This window comes from Maylandia zebra, linkage group LG20 (assembly GCF_041146795.1).
Source record: "Maylandia zebra isolate NMK-2024a linkage group LG20, Mzebra_GT3a, whole genome shotgun sequence".
Classification (NCBI taxonomy): Eukaryota; Metazoa; Chordata; class Actinopteri; order Cichliformes; family Cichlidae; genus Maylandia; species Maylandia zebra.
The window spans coordinates 26893564-26909847 of record NC_135186.1 but is presented as its reverse complement, the minus strand read 5'-3'; the positions used below and the strand labels follow the sequence as shown (position 1 = coordinate 26909847).

General features: G+C 41.9%; 1 protein-coding gene across 2 annotated transcripts in view; it reads left to right on the top strand.

Annotated features, from left to right (window-relative positions):
- The window catches only part of scube3 (signal peptide, CUB domain, EGF-like 3), a 75249-nt gene that overhangs the window by 30543 nt on the left and 28422 nt on the right, over positions 1–16284 (top strand). For both annotated transcript variants that reach the window (XM_076878695.1, XM_004546244.5), the window contains exons 4-6: positions 1418–1552; positions 12266–12415; positions 13851–13967. In XM_076878695.1, coding sequence (XP_076734810.1) covers positions 1418–1552; positions 12266–12415; positions 13851–13967 — 402 coding nt within the window. The remainder of the gene's footprint in view (positions 1–1417; positions 1553–12265; positions 12416–13850; positions 13968–16284) is intronic.

The following is a 16284-nucleotide window of genomic DNA, read 5'->3' as shown; positions in this document are numbered from 1 at the left end:
GTCATTTCATTTGTGTTACTTTTCATTTGTTTCTTTTGTCAAGAAGAACAATGAGCCTGGATGGGAGTTGTATATTCAGAAAGAACAGCTGGAAGAGCACAATTTATTACCAATGAAAATAAAGTCAGTAACTCCTGCTTGTGGTCAGTTTCCCTTTCTTTTTGTGAAAAGAAAGGGAAACTGACACCTTTGTAAATGCTTTGCTTTCATATACCCTTGTGGTGCAGCTCCTCCTCACCTCCCCCAATGCAAAAACCCCCCTGCTCTCTACTCTTTCCATCTCTTCTTTTCCTCACCATCCTCCCCCCACCTCATTCCTCCCTTTCTCTGCATTCCTCCCGTCACGGGGCTGACAGACACTCGTCATCAGCAGGTATTCTGGCCCAGGTGGATCAGGTTTCCCAGTTGCCAAGGGATTGTGCTGCATGTGCATTTTTACGGCTTAGTGCCGCACAGTTGGAGGTTTTTAGTGCAAGTCTGCTGTGGTTCCAATGTCAGATAACCATTATGACAGATTCAAACTCCTCAGCTTAAGACAAACTCTTGTATGACATTTGCACTTAAATGATAACCTCAGGTTTTTTGAGAGGATGAAGATGTTTTAATTAAAAATTATATATTTTTAAATTAATTCTTAGATAAAATATGATATATTGTTTAAGCCCTGCTAGTGCTGCATCTGTAGAGATCATTAAAACTGGTACAATCTTCACAATCCCAGTATATCTCAATGTATTGCTTAACTTTTTTCTTTCTCTACATATGACTTTTGAGGCGAATTAAATGTTGTGCTTGTGTTTTTGTCCTCCTCGCCCTTATCATCTGGTGAAAATTGAGATTTGTCTAATACTTTGATTCCCACGTACCTACAAACTTTTATTCTAACACAGTAAACAAAGGCAGGGAACATGGTAGATATAAAATGCTAACTATCACCATTCTTACATTGTTACTTTTGACAATTTACTAAAAGCATTTCTGTGGTTCAGTTACAGCCACAGAAAGAGAGCTTCAAGTATGGCAAGAGACACTAGTTGGATAATTACTAAAGCTATATTTGTGAACCGTTTTCCACTGAATGACTATTATGATAAGCCAGAGCTAGTTACAGGGTGACAGTATTACTTCAATCCCTGGAGATAAATGAAAATGTGGGACAGATGAGGCGCATGGCTGTAGACTCTTCATCAGTAAAAAAATACAGTTAAAATCTGAAATTTCTGTAAAATGTGTTTAGAAACCTTTCATTTGCACTCTTAAATAGATAATAGTTGTTCACATACATATCATCCATGTTCGAGTTTGTTTATTAAATGGGTAATGATTTTCCCAGATGACTTGAGACAGTTGTTAATCATTGTAATTTTTGGTCTGTCTCAAAGCACTCTTGTTAATTTTGCTTTGTGTCTCCGGGCAGATGTGGATGAGTGCTCTGAAGGCAACGGCGGATGTCAGCAGATATGCGTCAACATGATGGGCAGCTATGAGTGCCGCTGCAGAGAGGGCTTTCTCCTGAGTGACAACCAGCATACCTGTATCCAAAGGCCAAAAGGTTACACACACACGCATGCGCGCATGCACAAACATGTTGTTCAATAGTGAAACGTTGTATATTACCATATGTGGTGACACCTCATGTTAAATGCAAATTTAAAGTTATTTTTGGATGTTGTTAAGCCTCTTTGTGACACGCGATGATGGTGAATTTGAGGCATTTTTAATCATGAGAAAGGAATCAGTCCTGACAGGTCTCAGTGAAAAAGGGTAAGTCAAAGTCTGAAGGGGGAAGAAGAAGAAGGGATAAATCACTTTTTGCTTTTTACACACCCTTTCAAATTGAGCCAATCTAGTGCTTCGCAGCTTTTTAAGGTATCTGTGGCATGAGTGGCTTGCGGGGGGGACTGTGAGCACAGAAAACAATTAAAGGTATAGCCTGGGGCTGACACACCTCTTGTTTATAGAGTGTTCATTCCTGTGGGATGGAGACATGACAGAAGAAGATGAGCCAACCAGCTCTGAGGCTTAGTTACCAAACTCAGGGGCACTGCGGACATACATACATTTATAACACCATAGCTCTGTATCAAACAAAGTAATCCAAATGCTAACAGACTTCGTGCAGTTATAGTAAAACTCACAGCAGTGAGTGTTTTTTTTGACCTCCAGACTTTATCTTTGGATAGATTAACACAGGGAGTGCTCACACATTGATTTAGCTGTCAGCCCAACAGCTGGTTTGGATACTGTCGGCTTGGGTCTGCTACCAAAGTAGAGAACTAACTCAACTTGAATATAATCTGTGTTGAGCACCCTGCCCCTGTAAAGGGTGACGCACAATTTGGCTGCATGTAGTTACACAAAACGCATACCTGTATTCCAGGGGTATTTATCCAGCTGTCTGAGAGATTCCTTAGTTCTGCCAAACTGGGCTGGGTCTGTGTTGGATCTTTTCTCTCGTTTCCTATGGTTTGCAACAGCACCTTTTATCCAGAAGGTGCAGACAACACGTCCAGCAGGGTCGGTGACCTCCTCGTCCCTGTTCTGTCTCTTGTGAGACGCCTGCCTTTGCTGGGAGTCATTAGATTGTGCTGTTCCTAATTTCCCCGGATGGTGAAATGAGGATCTTGGAAGTCTGGTTTATGAGCTTAGTCTGGCCTAGTGAACTGTCAGTGTTTACATTTCATAAACGTAGTGTTTTTTGAGTGAGGTGAAAAGCCGGATCATGTGTTTCAAAGGCCTACTACTATATAGATGCAGAAACAGACGTGTGAGCAAGTCCGTTCTTGCCCAGCTCTCTTTTCTTTTGTGCTTATTCTTTCTTTCTTTTGTAAATGCACCTCGTTTCTGTCGATCTCCCCTGTTAATATTAATATAGTCTTTATTGCTTACAGATGAGACCCGTTTGGCTCTAGAGATTAAAGCTGCCATAAATCTACAAACTTCCGATAGTGATCAGATAGACGCCTAGTCATTGTTTCATTACTTTTGGAAGGCAAAGAGACAGAGCAGCTACTCATCTGCTTATTATTACTGCTCTTATTACAACAGTATGTGTCTGTATGAAAATGCAATTGGTGAGGAAGTGACTTTGCCTTGTTACAGAACAAGAACCCCACAGAATTTCAGCAAATTTCACCGTGCTCGTTTACAGAAAAATTACACACGTTGCTCAGGGGGGAAAAAAATGATTGAGAAAATGAAAGCTGATTTAATCACCCAGCCAAGCCAGTTTAAATGCAACCCTCCATCCATTCAGCCAGCCCTTCTCTTAAAGAGCAAAGCCTGGGGTGCAGTTTGCTCATGAGCTTTATTGTTCTCATTAAAAAGACATCAGCTTTCCATTTCTTCCATTAATGGGTCAGGTGTTCCCTGGGTAACTTCTACCAGTTTTTCCAAGGACAGCACAGACCTGGACACTGCAGTGCCTTTTGCTACCGGTCTGTTTCCCCTGCTGGTAGCGAGCCCTTGTTAGCAGTGAGCCTGTGCCAATTAGGCAGCAGGGGTCTGCCAGCCTCTCAGCTAATGACAAGGCTGCTGCTGGTCTGTCTCTTATTAGACCTGCCCCTGCCCCCTCAGCAGGAATAACTATGACCAAGTGAAGGCTCCATCGTCTAGCTGTAACAGTTCATTTATTCTCTCCAAACATTTCTTCCAGTCAAGAAATAAAGCTTTTCAAAGGCCAGCCAAGGTGCTTAGTGGTTGATAGGAATGCCATTTAGGTCAAGAGGGCTCCACTGCTCTGCGTTTGATTTATTATCTCTTTTATATAGGAGGATGACAGGGACGTATGTGCGTGAGATGGGATCCAGCACATTGGAATTCAGGAATCTCAGTCTCAGTCAACCCACACATCCATAATTTCAGCCTCATACATTTCTGAATATCCGGTATGGCAATTACCTTAAGTGCACACTGATGGTTGGTTATGCAAGTCATGTATAGTGCTTTGAGTATTCAGTATATTTATCTTTAGTTCTGAATACAAAAAACAGGATACACGGGATGTGAAAGTTGACTCATCCACTGGTAGGAAATGATTTAGAAACGGTGCAGCTCAAGAAGCAAGTTGAACCGACACAAGTTAGCAGGGTGATGTAACTTTGAAAGAGAAAATGAGCCTTCTGAATCCAACGTCTTGTCACTGCCAATCAGTGTGATGACATAAATGTGGTTGACTATGCCATGAAAGCTGCAGAGCGGCAACATGGAGTTTGAAAGTTCTCAGTAGTCTGATGATTAGGTTCCAGAGTGTCTAAAGCTCATTGCGCCGAAAAATTTGATTACATGAGCCCCGAGGCTTTACTGTCACCTTTCACTGCTGAAGGAGACTGTAATAGACTGTTGCACTTAAGTCTTCAAAGTGTTAAATCAGAAACAGATGAACATGCATTACCTCCAAGCAGAGTTTGCACTCAAGAAGAAAATGTATCATCCAAAAATTATCTTGTAATGGAAAAGCGATCATTTAAAAAAAAGAAAAAAGAAATATGGGCCACGTTTACACATTCCATTTCATGTTCCAACATGATTATCAAATCGGCATTTTCCTATATCCTATTAGAAAGAATAACTGAGCAATTTTTTCTAAAAATGTATCTCACAGTCACCTGATTGGTGATGTTTTTTTGTCTACAGTAGAGCTTTTCTGTCCATGAAATGTTTACTTTGCCAGTGGAAACCTCTTCCTATGTTTACAGCTTCCATTAGCTTCCCGGTTTGGCTTTTTCCCTTTGCGCAGCTAATCTCTCTCTCACGTTTTCTTTCTCAGATTCAAATAGTTACACAATAATCGTCACACACACATACAGACTTGCATGCACAGGAAGGCAGGTTAATACTTTCCAGTTTTATTCCGATAGAGGCACATCCTGGCATGTCCTTTTTTAACATTTAGATGCAGATTGTGGCATGTTGACTTTAGAAGCACTTATGTGCAGGCTAAAACTGCAACACAATAAGGAGTTTTCTGATAAATTAGCTCACGTTCGTAATATTTATATTATATTCTCAGTTAGTGTTCCTCCAGTTTGAAACGAGGCACAGAGTCCTTGAACCCTGTTTTATTGCTTTTGTGTTTACATAAATGGATAAAATAACCCAAGTTCCTGGACTGTAATATCCATTTATCAGGCTGTTTCACATTTTAATTTCATGAAGTAATGCGCTGATAAAGGGCCAGTTTCCATTGTTCCTGTGATGCGATGCTTCTTATTTAAGATTGCAAAGAGAAATTCTTTATGCATCCATTTGTTTTTGTAAAAGGAAAGTTTGTATGCTTTTAATATATGTTTATGTAACAGTGGTTGTCCCATTGTGCAGAAGCCGACACGGTTCTTTCATCATTGCTCTCGTGGATCTCAGTGGGTCTGCCCGCCTGTCTGTGCATTGGCCGCAGAACTGTTTTTACAAGTGCAAAAGTCGCTGCTTCATTGCTCTGCAGCCCAACCGTATAACCAGGCTCTTTTCCTATTCTAGGGAAGTAGAGCAGAGACTTCGAGCTGCACAGATGAAGACATACGGACACTTGTGTGTGTGTGTGTGTGTCTTTCTTTCTGTTCCTTCCCTGTTCGTTCCTTTCTCTTCCTCTGCCTCTTTCCTATATTATCTTCCCACATCTTAGCTATTTGTCCAGACTTTCACAGGACCCATGCCCTTCCTCCCTTCCATCCCCACCCTTTAACAAATATACATCAGTGGCTTGAGCTTCAGCAAATGTTGGCTGCCTTGCCACCGAATTCTTTGAACCTCATTTGAGGCGGGCATCCTTTTTCCTCGTGGGTTTGTTGAAGGCCATCTCTAAGCTGGCCAGCCCAGCTCGCTGGTGCGGACTGCCAGAGTGCCAGTGGGGTTTTTCCACTAACATTTGGCTATCATGGGCTTAACCAGAGGGCCAGACTAGGCTCTGCAGAGACAGATGCCTTCTGCAGTTGCCTCTTGGTTTGATTTTGGAGAGAATTGGGCTTTGTAATAACATACTGTATCTCATGCCTTTTGTATCTCCGTATCGAAGAAAACCTGCAGCCTGGATGTGCTCTGCTGTGTTGTCTGTTCTGCTGGGAGGGCGCCTGGCTCCTTTGGGACTGCACAGTGAGGTGACCTTGATAGAATGGGGGAGGAGTGAAGGGGAGAGTGGCACATCCACAGCAGGTGCTGCACAACTGTGTGTGACACAGATGGGCCGACACTCTCAAATGTGTGTGCCACATGCATACATTATGCAAATACACCTGTGTGTCAATGCATCCACATACCTTAATAGACGTACGCTTACAGGCTCGCACGCACACGCGGTTTCCTCAATATGTTTTTTCTACAGTAGAAATCGAGATTCTCAAGAGCTTTAATCATATCTAGCACATTCTTGTCTATTTTAGTCTTCTAAAGTCTATAAATGTAACTGTTTTAGGTTATGTTTCTCCTCTTATTTTTTTGTTTTTCATCATGGTAGCTCTCCACGCTTTGTTTTACTCTAGAAACACAATATATTAAGATGTACAACAAGCGCTCAAGCAGTGAGGTATATCAGTCCAGATGTCTGCTATCTTTTTCCATTTTCTGCTTGTTTATGACTTTAGTGGCTCCTCTCTGGAAAAAAGGGAGTGAAATAAGAAGCCTCAACAAGGCCTCTGAGAGCTGCAGAAAATCAGAAAACCCAAACAGTAGCACTTGGATGGACTCGCTGCTCTTAGAGTCAGTGGGGAAGAGTTACTTCCTTGACCGGCTCACTGGCCTGTTGCTCTGTCTGACCATTCTGCGTTGTGGCTCAGCCCAACCCAGTCCGACTCTTTTCCCATTCTCCTTTCTATGCGCTGACATTTTTATCCTCCTATTAAAACTTTTAAGGGCCCATTATCTAAGAGGAAGGAATGTTGCTTTAATAGTGTGGTGGCTCCATCGCTAGGCCCCTTCTTTTCAGTTTGTATCCACCCAACGCTAGCTTGTTGCTTAACGTTCTCCCCAAAAGAGGGAGACCGACTCCCCTCTGATATGTATGACAGCAGCTCAGCACGGACCACGAGCCCTATTTTCACTGCCCTGGGGCACTAAGAGCAGACCATAAACCCTTGGCATGCTTTCCACTACTTCATCTCCATTGTTTCAGTCTCCCCACTACATGGTTCTCAGGTTTAAGAGGGTTTGCAGCGCTGTGGTGAAGAACTTGCGGCCTCCTTCAATCTTTTGTTTGAAGTTCATAGAAGTTGGCACTTTAGTTGGATTTGTTAAGTGTTATTTTTTTCTTCTTCTTTTTTTGGCTTAGTTTCTCATGTTGTGTTAAAACTCATATCCTGCTGTCAATAGTTTATGGTTATTTTCTTCATAGGCTGGTTTTATCTCAAAGGAGCTGCAGGCTCCTACAGAGTCCCTAGCTCCGTTGTGTAACATACAGTCCAGTAAAATTGTTTCTGGCAAGATAGAGATGTTTTAAAAAAAATGGTACATAAGTCAAGTTTTGCAATTTATTAAAGAGCCAGTCTGGGTTATAAGAGGGCAGCAGAAATAGCTTGTTCATTTGTAGCTCGCAAGATGTGGAGTTAACTGCACTGTCTAAGCCAGCAAGCCCCAGGCTTAGAAAATGATTTGAGTGCCAGTCAGTCTCTCCACACAGCTATCCATTTAGACTGACCTGTCCAGTGGAGTTTCTATCATCAGTAAATCCTTAGGTACCTTCACTACTCATTGTCCTGAACTGATGGTTTTCAGAAAGGTATCTTTTGGATGTGACCTGCACCTAAAGCTGTGTCCTGCAGGCACTGTGGCTGATCTCACATATTAAGCTGAAGTTCCTCTTATTGACAAACACACAAAACGAGTGAGACTTTATCCTGGAGGATCATGCGGTTTCTGTTCATTTACTTTAGTGTAAGAATACTGGCAATTAACCTCCTAAGACCTGAACTCTTCCATGGGATTCATTTTTAATTTCTCTTTGATATTTGGAACGATGGGACCTGATGAATGTAAAAACATTTTTTTTACTTTTTCTTTATCGGCTTCCTGGAATGAGTGATGAGATTAGGACTGGGATTAGAGCTGTAATGGTTCTATAAAACTGTGTTATAGTCAATATTTAGTATTTATTTATTTATTGTCATTGTCAGAGAACAATGAAATTGCATTTGGGGCTTCCGTACAACCCGTAAATAAAATAATGAAGAAAATAATAAATACCCCTTAAAACCCAAGTGTAAATATTTAACCCAGTGTGACTCCAGTGCAATAAGACAATCCTTAGCAACAACATGAGAACATGACAAGTAAGTTCAGTGCTATTAAGAAGTTGGATATGGTTATTGTCCGTGAGAGGGGGGCAGAGAGTTCAGGAGCCTCACAGCCTGTGGATACAGGCTGTTGGCCAGTCTGGATGTTCTGGCCTGTATAGACCTGTACCTTCTCCCTGAGGGCAGCAGGTGGAAAAGGTGGCGCGCAGGGTGATGTTGGTCCCGCAGAATACTGTGCACCCGTCTCAGACAGCGAGTGGGGAAGATATTACTAATCTCTGGCAGACTTATTCCAATAATTCTGCCAGCTTCTTTCACCACCCGCTGGAGTGCTTGCTGATCAGCCTTGGTGCAGCTGGGGAACCACACTAGAAATCCATACGTCAGAACGCTGCTGATGGCACAGTTGTAGAAGTTCAACATCAGAGATCTGGGAATGTGTGCGCTCCGCAGTCTCCTCAGGTAGTAGAGGCGCTGTTGGGCTTTCCGTGCAACTGAGGTGATATGGTTGCCCCAGGACAGGTCCTCGGTCACAGTTACCCCCAATATATACTTTTTTTTATGGCCATGGTTAGAGCCTTAATTTATATATATATTTATGTATTTTCTTAACTTTGATTGTAGCTCACTCATATGAATAAAATAAACCTCAGAAGTTTGATTGAATTCCAGTTAAACAATTTTTAAGCATGGCAGCCTTCACCAGACATGAACAACTGACTACTCCAGGTAGATTATAATACCATATATATCTTCTAAAGCTATATTTACAAATGTGCATTCAGTGATTGTTTTAGAGCTATCCCACCCCTGAATATGATCCGACATAATGCCATTATTATTATTATTATTATTATTATTATTATTATTATTATTATTATATTCTGCTAATCATAGATCAGAATAAGTTCACATGTTCAGAAAAAAAGGGGATGTCACAGGGGAAAAAAGGCTCTCTTTGTACACAAGCAACCTTGTGGCAACGGTGGCACGTGGTTAGCACTGTTGCCGCACAGCAAGAAGGTCCTGAGTTCAATTCCACCATCAGGCCGGGGTCTTTCTGTGTGGAGTTTGCATGTTCTCCGTGTGTTTGCGTGGGTTCCCTCCTGGTACTCCGGCTTCCTCCCACCGTCCAAAGAAATGAATTAATAATTAGATGTTGGATATGCCTTCTTTTTATAGAGAGTATATTTCCTCTAAATCCCTCGCTATCCCTTCAACATCTGCTGTTGCTCCTAATGCGCTATTTCTAGTAATGAACTAAACCAGTGGTCCCCAACCCCCGGGCCTCGGACTGGTACCGGTCCGTGAGTCGTTTGGTACTGGGCCGCGAGAGTTGATGCTCAGGTGTGAAATGTATAGTTTTCAGGGTTTTTATCGGTTTTCAGCGTTATTTAGTTATCGTTTTTATCGTTTACTCTGTTTTCCTTGGTCTTTTCACGTGTGTTATGAATAAATTTTCTTTTTTTCGGTACCGGTACTAGTTTTATTTTGTTGTATTTATCCGCGACACCTTAAAGGCCGATCCATGAAAATATTGTCGGGCATAAACCGGTCCGTGGCGCAAAAAAGGTTGGGGACCGCTGAACTAAACGTTTGGTATTGAGGTCACAAATTGTTGTAATAGAAAAAACTAGGGTTATTTCATTTTCTTTAATTTCTGTGTTTTCTTTTCTTGCACAAAGGGAAGAAAATACCTATCCTGAAATATTTCCTTTTTGAAAATGCCTATCCTGTTTGAGCTTGGGTGAAAAACCATCACATCTTGAGTGTCTCCTGCTCTGTTCCAAGACTTTAGACTCTATTTCCTGTCCAGTTTTCTGCCTATAAAGTGTCCTGTGATAGTTTTTATTACTTTCTACATATAGAGTAATGTTTTATGGCTCAGCACATTGTGTTAGTGGATGATGGCATGTGTGTTTCTTTTTTTTTAAGTCGTATTATTTCTCTTCTTTGCTTTCCTGTCCAACTCCATATAAAAGCATGTTTTTCTTTCTGCTTCCCATCATTTAGTAATGATAAAAACTGGAGGCTTTTGGCAGCAAGTTAGAAGAAAGTGCACATGGTGGATGATAGGTGAGACTAGCCTGGAGAAAAGGGCCATTGTGTCAACACTTTGCCTTTTATTGGTCCTCAGAGAGTCGAAGGCCTAGGTTCTGGCCCCAACCTGACATGTTATTGATGGATGGGTCTGTAGCATTGGGGTAGAGGGGCTGCATAAAAATGAAGGGAGAGTGAAGTGAGGTTTGGGATTCATAATACAACCTTAGTAAATAATCTTTGGTCCATTTGGGAGTAGCTGGAAATTCAATCCTTTGTTAAGTTCAGAGCGGTATGTTTCTTGCTCTGGCCTCAGATAGACGCAGTCAAGAAAGGGGACCATTGAATTCCATATCCTACTTAAATATCCACATGACTCACGGGGAAATTTGCAGTGCTTTAAAGCAGCTGCTCTATTGATGCTCATTCATGTTCACTTCGCTCAGCCGTGCCCTTTTTCCTTTTGGCTCAGTGTTTGTTTAGCGCCGAGTCTTTGTGCTCCCGGGAAAGCTGTTGTTGCAGTTGGTGTCTGATAGTTCACCCTGTCTGCCAGAACATCAACAGCTCAGACAGGAAAGTCTGAGAGGATTGCATGACCTTGTGACACTTGTTGACAGACTTAAAGTGATGGACAGTATTTAACAAGGGGGTCAGAATTGTCTATCACATTCACGTTGTCAGCTCCTTGAAGCAAAGAGAGACTCGGAATGGATTCCTGACAACAGCCATGAGTGGAAATGTATAAAATAAGAGGGTACTTCTTTTTGGCAAAACATCTGGAAAACAAAAGGGCATAATCAGGGGAGGTTATTGTGGCAGACAAATGGGTAGTTAGGGACAGAATAATGTAAAAACTTGTTCTGTCAAACTGAGATTGCCTTCTCTTTATAACCCCTGAGGCAGGAACAAGGAGTTTACTATATGACAGCATATAGCTGGCAAGACAACTGAGCCTCTACATTTCCAGTGTTCAGGAAGAGTGCACAAGGTTATATGTTCTTTACTAGCTGTTGACACTTACATGCACATATGCAAATGCATCAATATATAGCAAAAAGTTGGCTAATTAAAAAAGTTAGACCTCCAAACACCCTTCAGCGTGACAGCAGATTTAATGAGACATTAATGGAGATGTCTTTTGCTCACTGCCTCCCTGTACCCCAGGAAAGGAAAGGGAAAGGAAAGGAAAGGATGGAGATCTGTTTGGTTTTTAATGAGCCTGAGAGCTGAGGTTTGTCACTGCATCTGTAGTGGAGGAAAGGTTTCACAACGAATAAGTCGAATATCAGTCGTATTCTGCAAAGATGTCAGCTTTCTGCAGAGAGCACTGCACCATTTGTGTTATAATTTATGACACGAGGGATGGAAATGTATGCTGGGTGTCTGTTGTGCCTGTTCATCAACCATTTATACATCACACTGAAATGACGCATCATTGTGTGTCATGTTAAGTAAAGCTTTAAATGATGAAAGGCACTTTTTTCAGTGTCTTTTATTTTGTGTTGTATGTGGGGTTTTGTCGTGCTCTTACTGAAGTGCTTCAACCTTGATGACTCATGAAAATGTGCACTGACACCCCTCCTTTAGCGCAATCCCTTTTGATCTCAGTCTCAACAGGGAGAATTTAACCAAGAAGGGGTTTTCATTGTGTTCTTTTCTTTATGGGGGATTACCTCAATTAAAATTACAGGTCTACGGGATCAGCTCCTGCTGGGAGTTTTATCCTTTCTGCAGGCAGCCTCCTTTTTATAGCCTGCATGTTCCAACAAGGGCCTGAGTCTTTGTAAAGGGGTAACTGGGCATATCAGTAACCACCAGTAGGCACATGAGGCACTGAAGGGTAGAATGTGTGCAAGGCATCTGAGCAAGGCTTTTCCACCCCACTTATGTCTTCTGTGTTTTCTAATTAAAAGTCAAATTCTTAGTTTAGTCAGTGATCTCTGGCTTTAGAAAAATTGTCTGTTGGGCAGTTGCGATTAAAATTCTGTCTAAAACTTCCTTCGTAGTGCAACCAGATGGCACAAAAAACGAGGGACCCACCTGTATGGACAAGAATCATGGGTGTGCACACATCTGCAGGGAAACGCAGAAGGGTGGCATCTCCTGCGAGTGTCGACCGGGATTCCAGCTCACACGTAACATGAAGGACTGCAAGCGTAAGTCGTCTCAACCTGAAGCATTTTTAGTTACTCCCTCTATTAAAGAGAGACACACACACACACACACACACACACACACACACACACACACACACACACACAGGGAAACACGTCAGAAGGATGGTTTATAGGTTCCTCATGAAAAGGTGATTGGGTTGGAAACTAGCCGATTATGGATAATTGCACTCATTCCACAAATGCCTTCCATCACATTTGAAGTTGGCAACTGACATTTATGTTGCATTACCAAGCCGTGACTAATCTTCGGAATAGTCCTTGTAAAGAAAAACATGTTTATCAGATGAGTAGCAATCATTTACACAACCGGGGCAAGCATGTGGAGGTTACTCGAAGGGGACTGCTCTGACGGACAGTGCACACTTCCTGTTGCTGTGCAACCGAGATCATCCTGTCAGAGCTGGGGCCAGGGCTGATGGGGGATTTGTCTGTGTTTGGATAAGGATTGGAGAAGTGTTATTCTATAGTTTTTCTGTGACAGCCCAGGAAAAGGGCAAAAGGCGCAGGGATGGTAGGTTGCAGACAGGATGGCGGTAGAAGCCTAGGCTCGCTCGTGCTCTTTTTCACTCTGTCATCACAGGTGTGTTAAAAGTGCCAAACTTAACGCTCCCCTCGCCTGAACGCAGAAACTTGGACCGGAAATTTTACTTAGTACTTATGAAATGTCATTACGTGTATAGTGTTTTAATGACTTTAAAGCTTTTGCATATTTTGTAGAATGAATGAAAAGGATTAAAGCTCAGCTGCTTGCTCGTTGAGTGTTGGTGAGTTTAAAAACGTGACCTCTCCAACTCCAACCTTCAGTGTAGTCAGGAGGATAAAAAGATTAAGTGGGAGATATAAATTAATTAACCAAGAGGAGTTTATTTAATTAACATGGATTCAGAACCTGAGGTGGGGAATATGGAAATCCATACACGCTCTACCTAGTATTATGCTGCACAGATTTTGACCTTAATCTAAGTCCAGGTGTAAATAGCACTGAATAAACAAAGACGATGCTGTTGGATGTCTAGAGGTTGCATTAGTTTTCAGAGCTCTTATTGCGCTGTTAGCGTCTTATTGTACAATTTCTGAGGTTAAACGATAATCATGGTAGCTCCAAGCGCCATTCTTGCCTCTGTAATCATTTCAGTTTTCAGCTCACCTCGAGAAACTCCATCGGAAACATTACTCTGTGCACATTTTAAAGAGGGCTAAACTGAGCCTGCAGTGTTTACGTCACAGAGCATATGGCCCAGAGAAAGAGTGTGTGTTAGATTGTCCCATCTAAATGTGCATATTTTGTTTTCGTGTCATGCCATCTCTCCCCCTCTGTTTCCTCTCTCCTCTCCACACTGACTTTCAAATGAATAACTTAGACTGTGCGTAATCCTCAAAGTACCATTTGTGTTAACTACGTGTCCTTTCCCAGTGACGTGCAACTACGGTAATGGGGGTTGCCAGCACATCTGTGAGGAGACTGACCAGGGCCCCAAGTGTTCTTGCCACATGAAGTTTGTCCTGCACAGCGATGGAAAGACTTGTGTAGGTGAGTCATCTCACCCCAATGCAGCTACCAAGGGGAAGAAATAATAGCTTTTGAATGAGAAAATGTGAAATTACAAATGATTAGCTTGGCACCCAATTTCCCACAGCAAATTTAATTAATGTTTGAAATGAGTTTTATGTGATAAAATGCAAGTTGAGAAACAGGCCTCGTTAAAATAACTGTATCCCTGAGCCTTTCTCTTGATCTGTGACATGCAAGGACAAAAGGCTACCACCCACTGTGCTTTTCCCTCTCCTACTGCTGCTCCAGTAACCTCTCAGCCCCTGCATCTGCCTTGGCTTCTCCTCTTCCTTTTTACTGGACACTGTGCCTTTTCCTCTGTTTTTCTCAGCCATGTCAGACACACACCTTCTATTAGCCCTTGGGTCATTTCCTCCACTGCTTCCCATTGGGGATTAACTCAAACGCCTGACCTAACCTTCCACTGGCATTTATCAGTGTTTGCCTCAGTTGACTTATGTTGAGTAAAAATCATTCAGCTACTCAGGCATATTGAGCTGTTGTGAAGGGCAGTTTTAAATCAGATGGGAGCTGTGAGTTGCAGAAGAGTCGAAGCGCAGGTCTATGTAAACATGTATCTAGCCTAGCCATGCAGAAATGCACAGATTTTTCATCAGCAACCATGGAACATTAAAAACTTGTTCAGGTGTAAATCTGAGACTGACTGCTGCTGCAGAGAGACCTTTTATTTTATCCACCTATTTAACCAGAGTGTCATTAATAGTTTCTGTTTACACTACAAACCCATTTAGGACAAATTTTTGTAATTGGAGCCTAAGTAATTTGGATGAGGCGTATTCCTATGAAGAAAAGCATGTTTAGGTTCGCCTGCAGAGCAGACTGGTGAGGCGATTGCTCGGTTTCGGTGGCTGCTAAGTCTGAGAGCCTGGTTTGGGTAGTGGCTGATCATTTCAGTGTTTCTGGATCTCCTTTAATACCGCAGCCCTGATGAGAGCCAGACCTGTGTCAAGGTCTGGTCAGCCAACCTGTCATTATTGCTGTACTGTCCTAGGCCAAGAGGATGCCACAAAGTCGTCCGCAACAAAATTATACGTCTTTACCAGTCTTATTCAAGGCAGAAAGAAATTTACATTTGGTTTGCCAGATTAGGAAGCAGTCAGCCAGTTAAAATCTCTGATTTCCCCCCACAGACTCTGGAGTTACAGTGGTGGAGAGAGGGCACAGGGGCGCTTCTTTTGACAAACTCCATAATAGAGAATAAAACCTCAATAAAACAAACACTCTGCATCGTGAACCACAGGCGAGAGAGTGATTGACAAGAAGGTTGGAAGCTATTCAATGAGGCACTGCTGCTATGCACTATAAGTAACTCTGTGGGGGTTTCTAAGACAATGAAAGATTCATAAATAAATTGAATAATACAATAACTTTATCCCTCCAGTGAAAACAAAACGCAATAAATACAGCTCTGCTTTTAAACAGAATTTTCAAAAAAAAAAAATTTCAGTGTATAAAAGCAAAAAATCTGCCTTTGAGCCAGTGGATCAATTTAAATTCTAAATTAATATTACAATATTGTATTGTTTTTAACATCATTGTTCTTAAAGTCAGAAAAAAGGGCCCACTGGGTTTATTGTGTTTTTACATGTCTGCATGACATGCAGCGATAATACCCTTTCAGCCAACGCATTCAGCAATAGTAAATGATTTATAGACAGTAGAGGGTATCCATAGAAACAGCACAACGTGAAAATACACGCCTGTTTAGCCTCACTATTGATTGATTTAGTCTCCTCATACTTCATCCAAAAGCAACAGCAAAGTAAATTATTGCAAAGCAGCTTTTGCCTTGTCAGTGGCTTTGTTGTTAGGCAGGTGGGCTCTTTCAGTATGCTTTACCTTCACTCTTTAGTCTATTTTCCCGGGTGTTTCATACGAGTTCTGCACATTTTCATTCATTTTTGTGATGAATCTCCCTCCCTGTGCTTAGTGATGCATTTTGTAATAATGCACCATATGCCTTTCTATTTTGGAAGTGTTTGTTCTTTATCCCTCTGTTCTCACCTCTGATGATGCTCTAGCTGAAAATGTTTGTATCAGGAAGGCTGACGGGTGGCACACATCCCCTCTCACTCACACATACACTAACACACGCACCTTAAAGTCAGATTTTTCACAACAGTTCTAGAAAACCCGTTTTCTTCACGGTCTTTGTATCAAGTGAAGTCCAGGTATCGGAAAGGAGCGGCCATCATGTGGAAGCATTCATGATGTTAGCACAGCAAATCATAAACATCCACAAATCGCAGTCAGATGCAGACATGCTCAGGAGTTC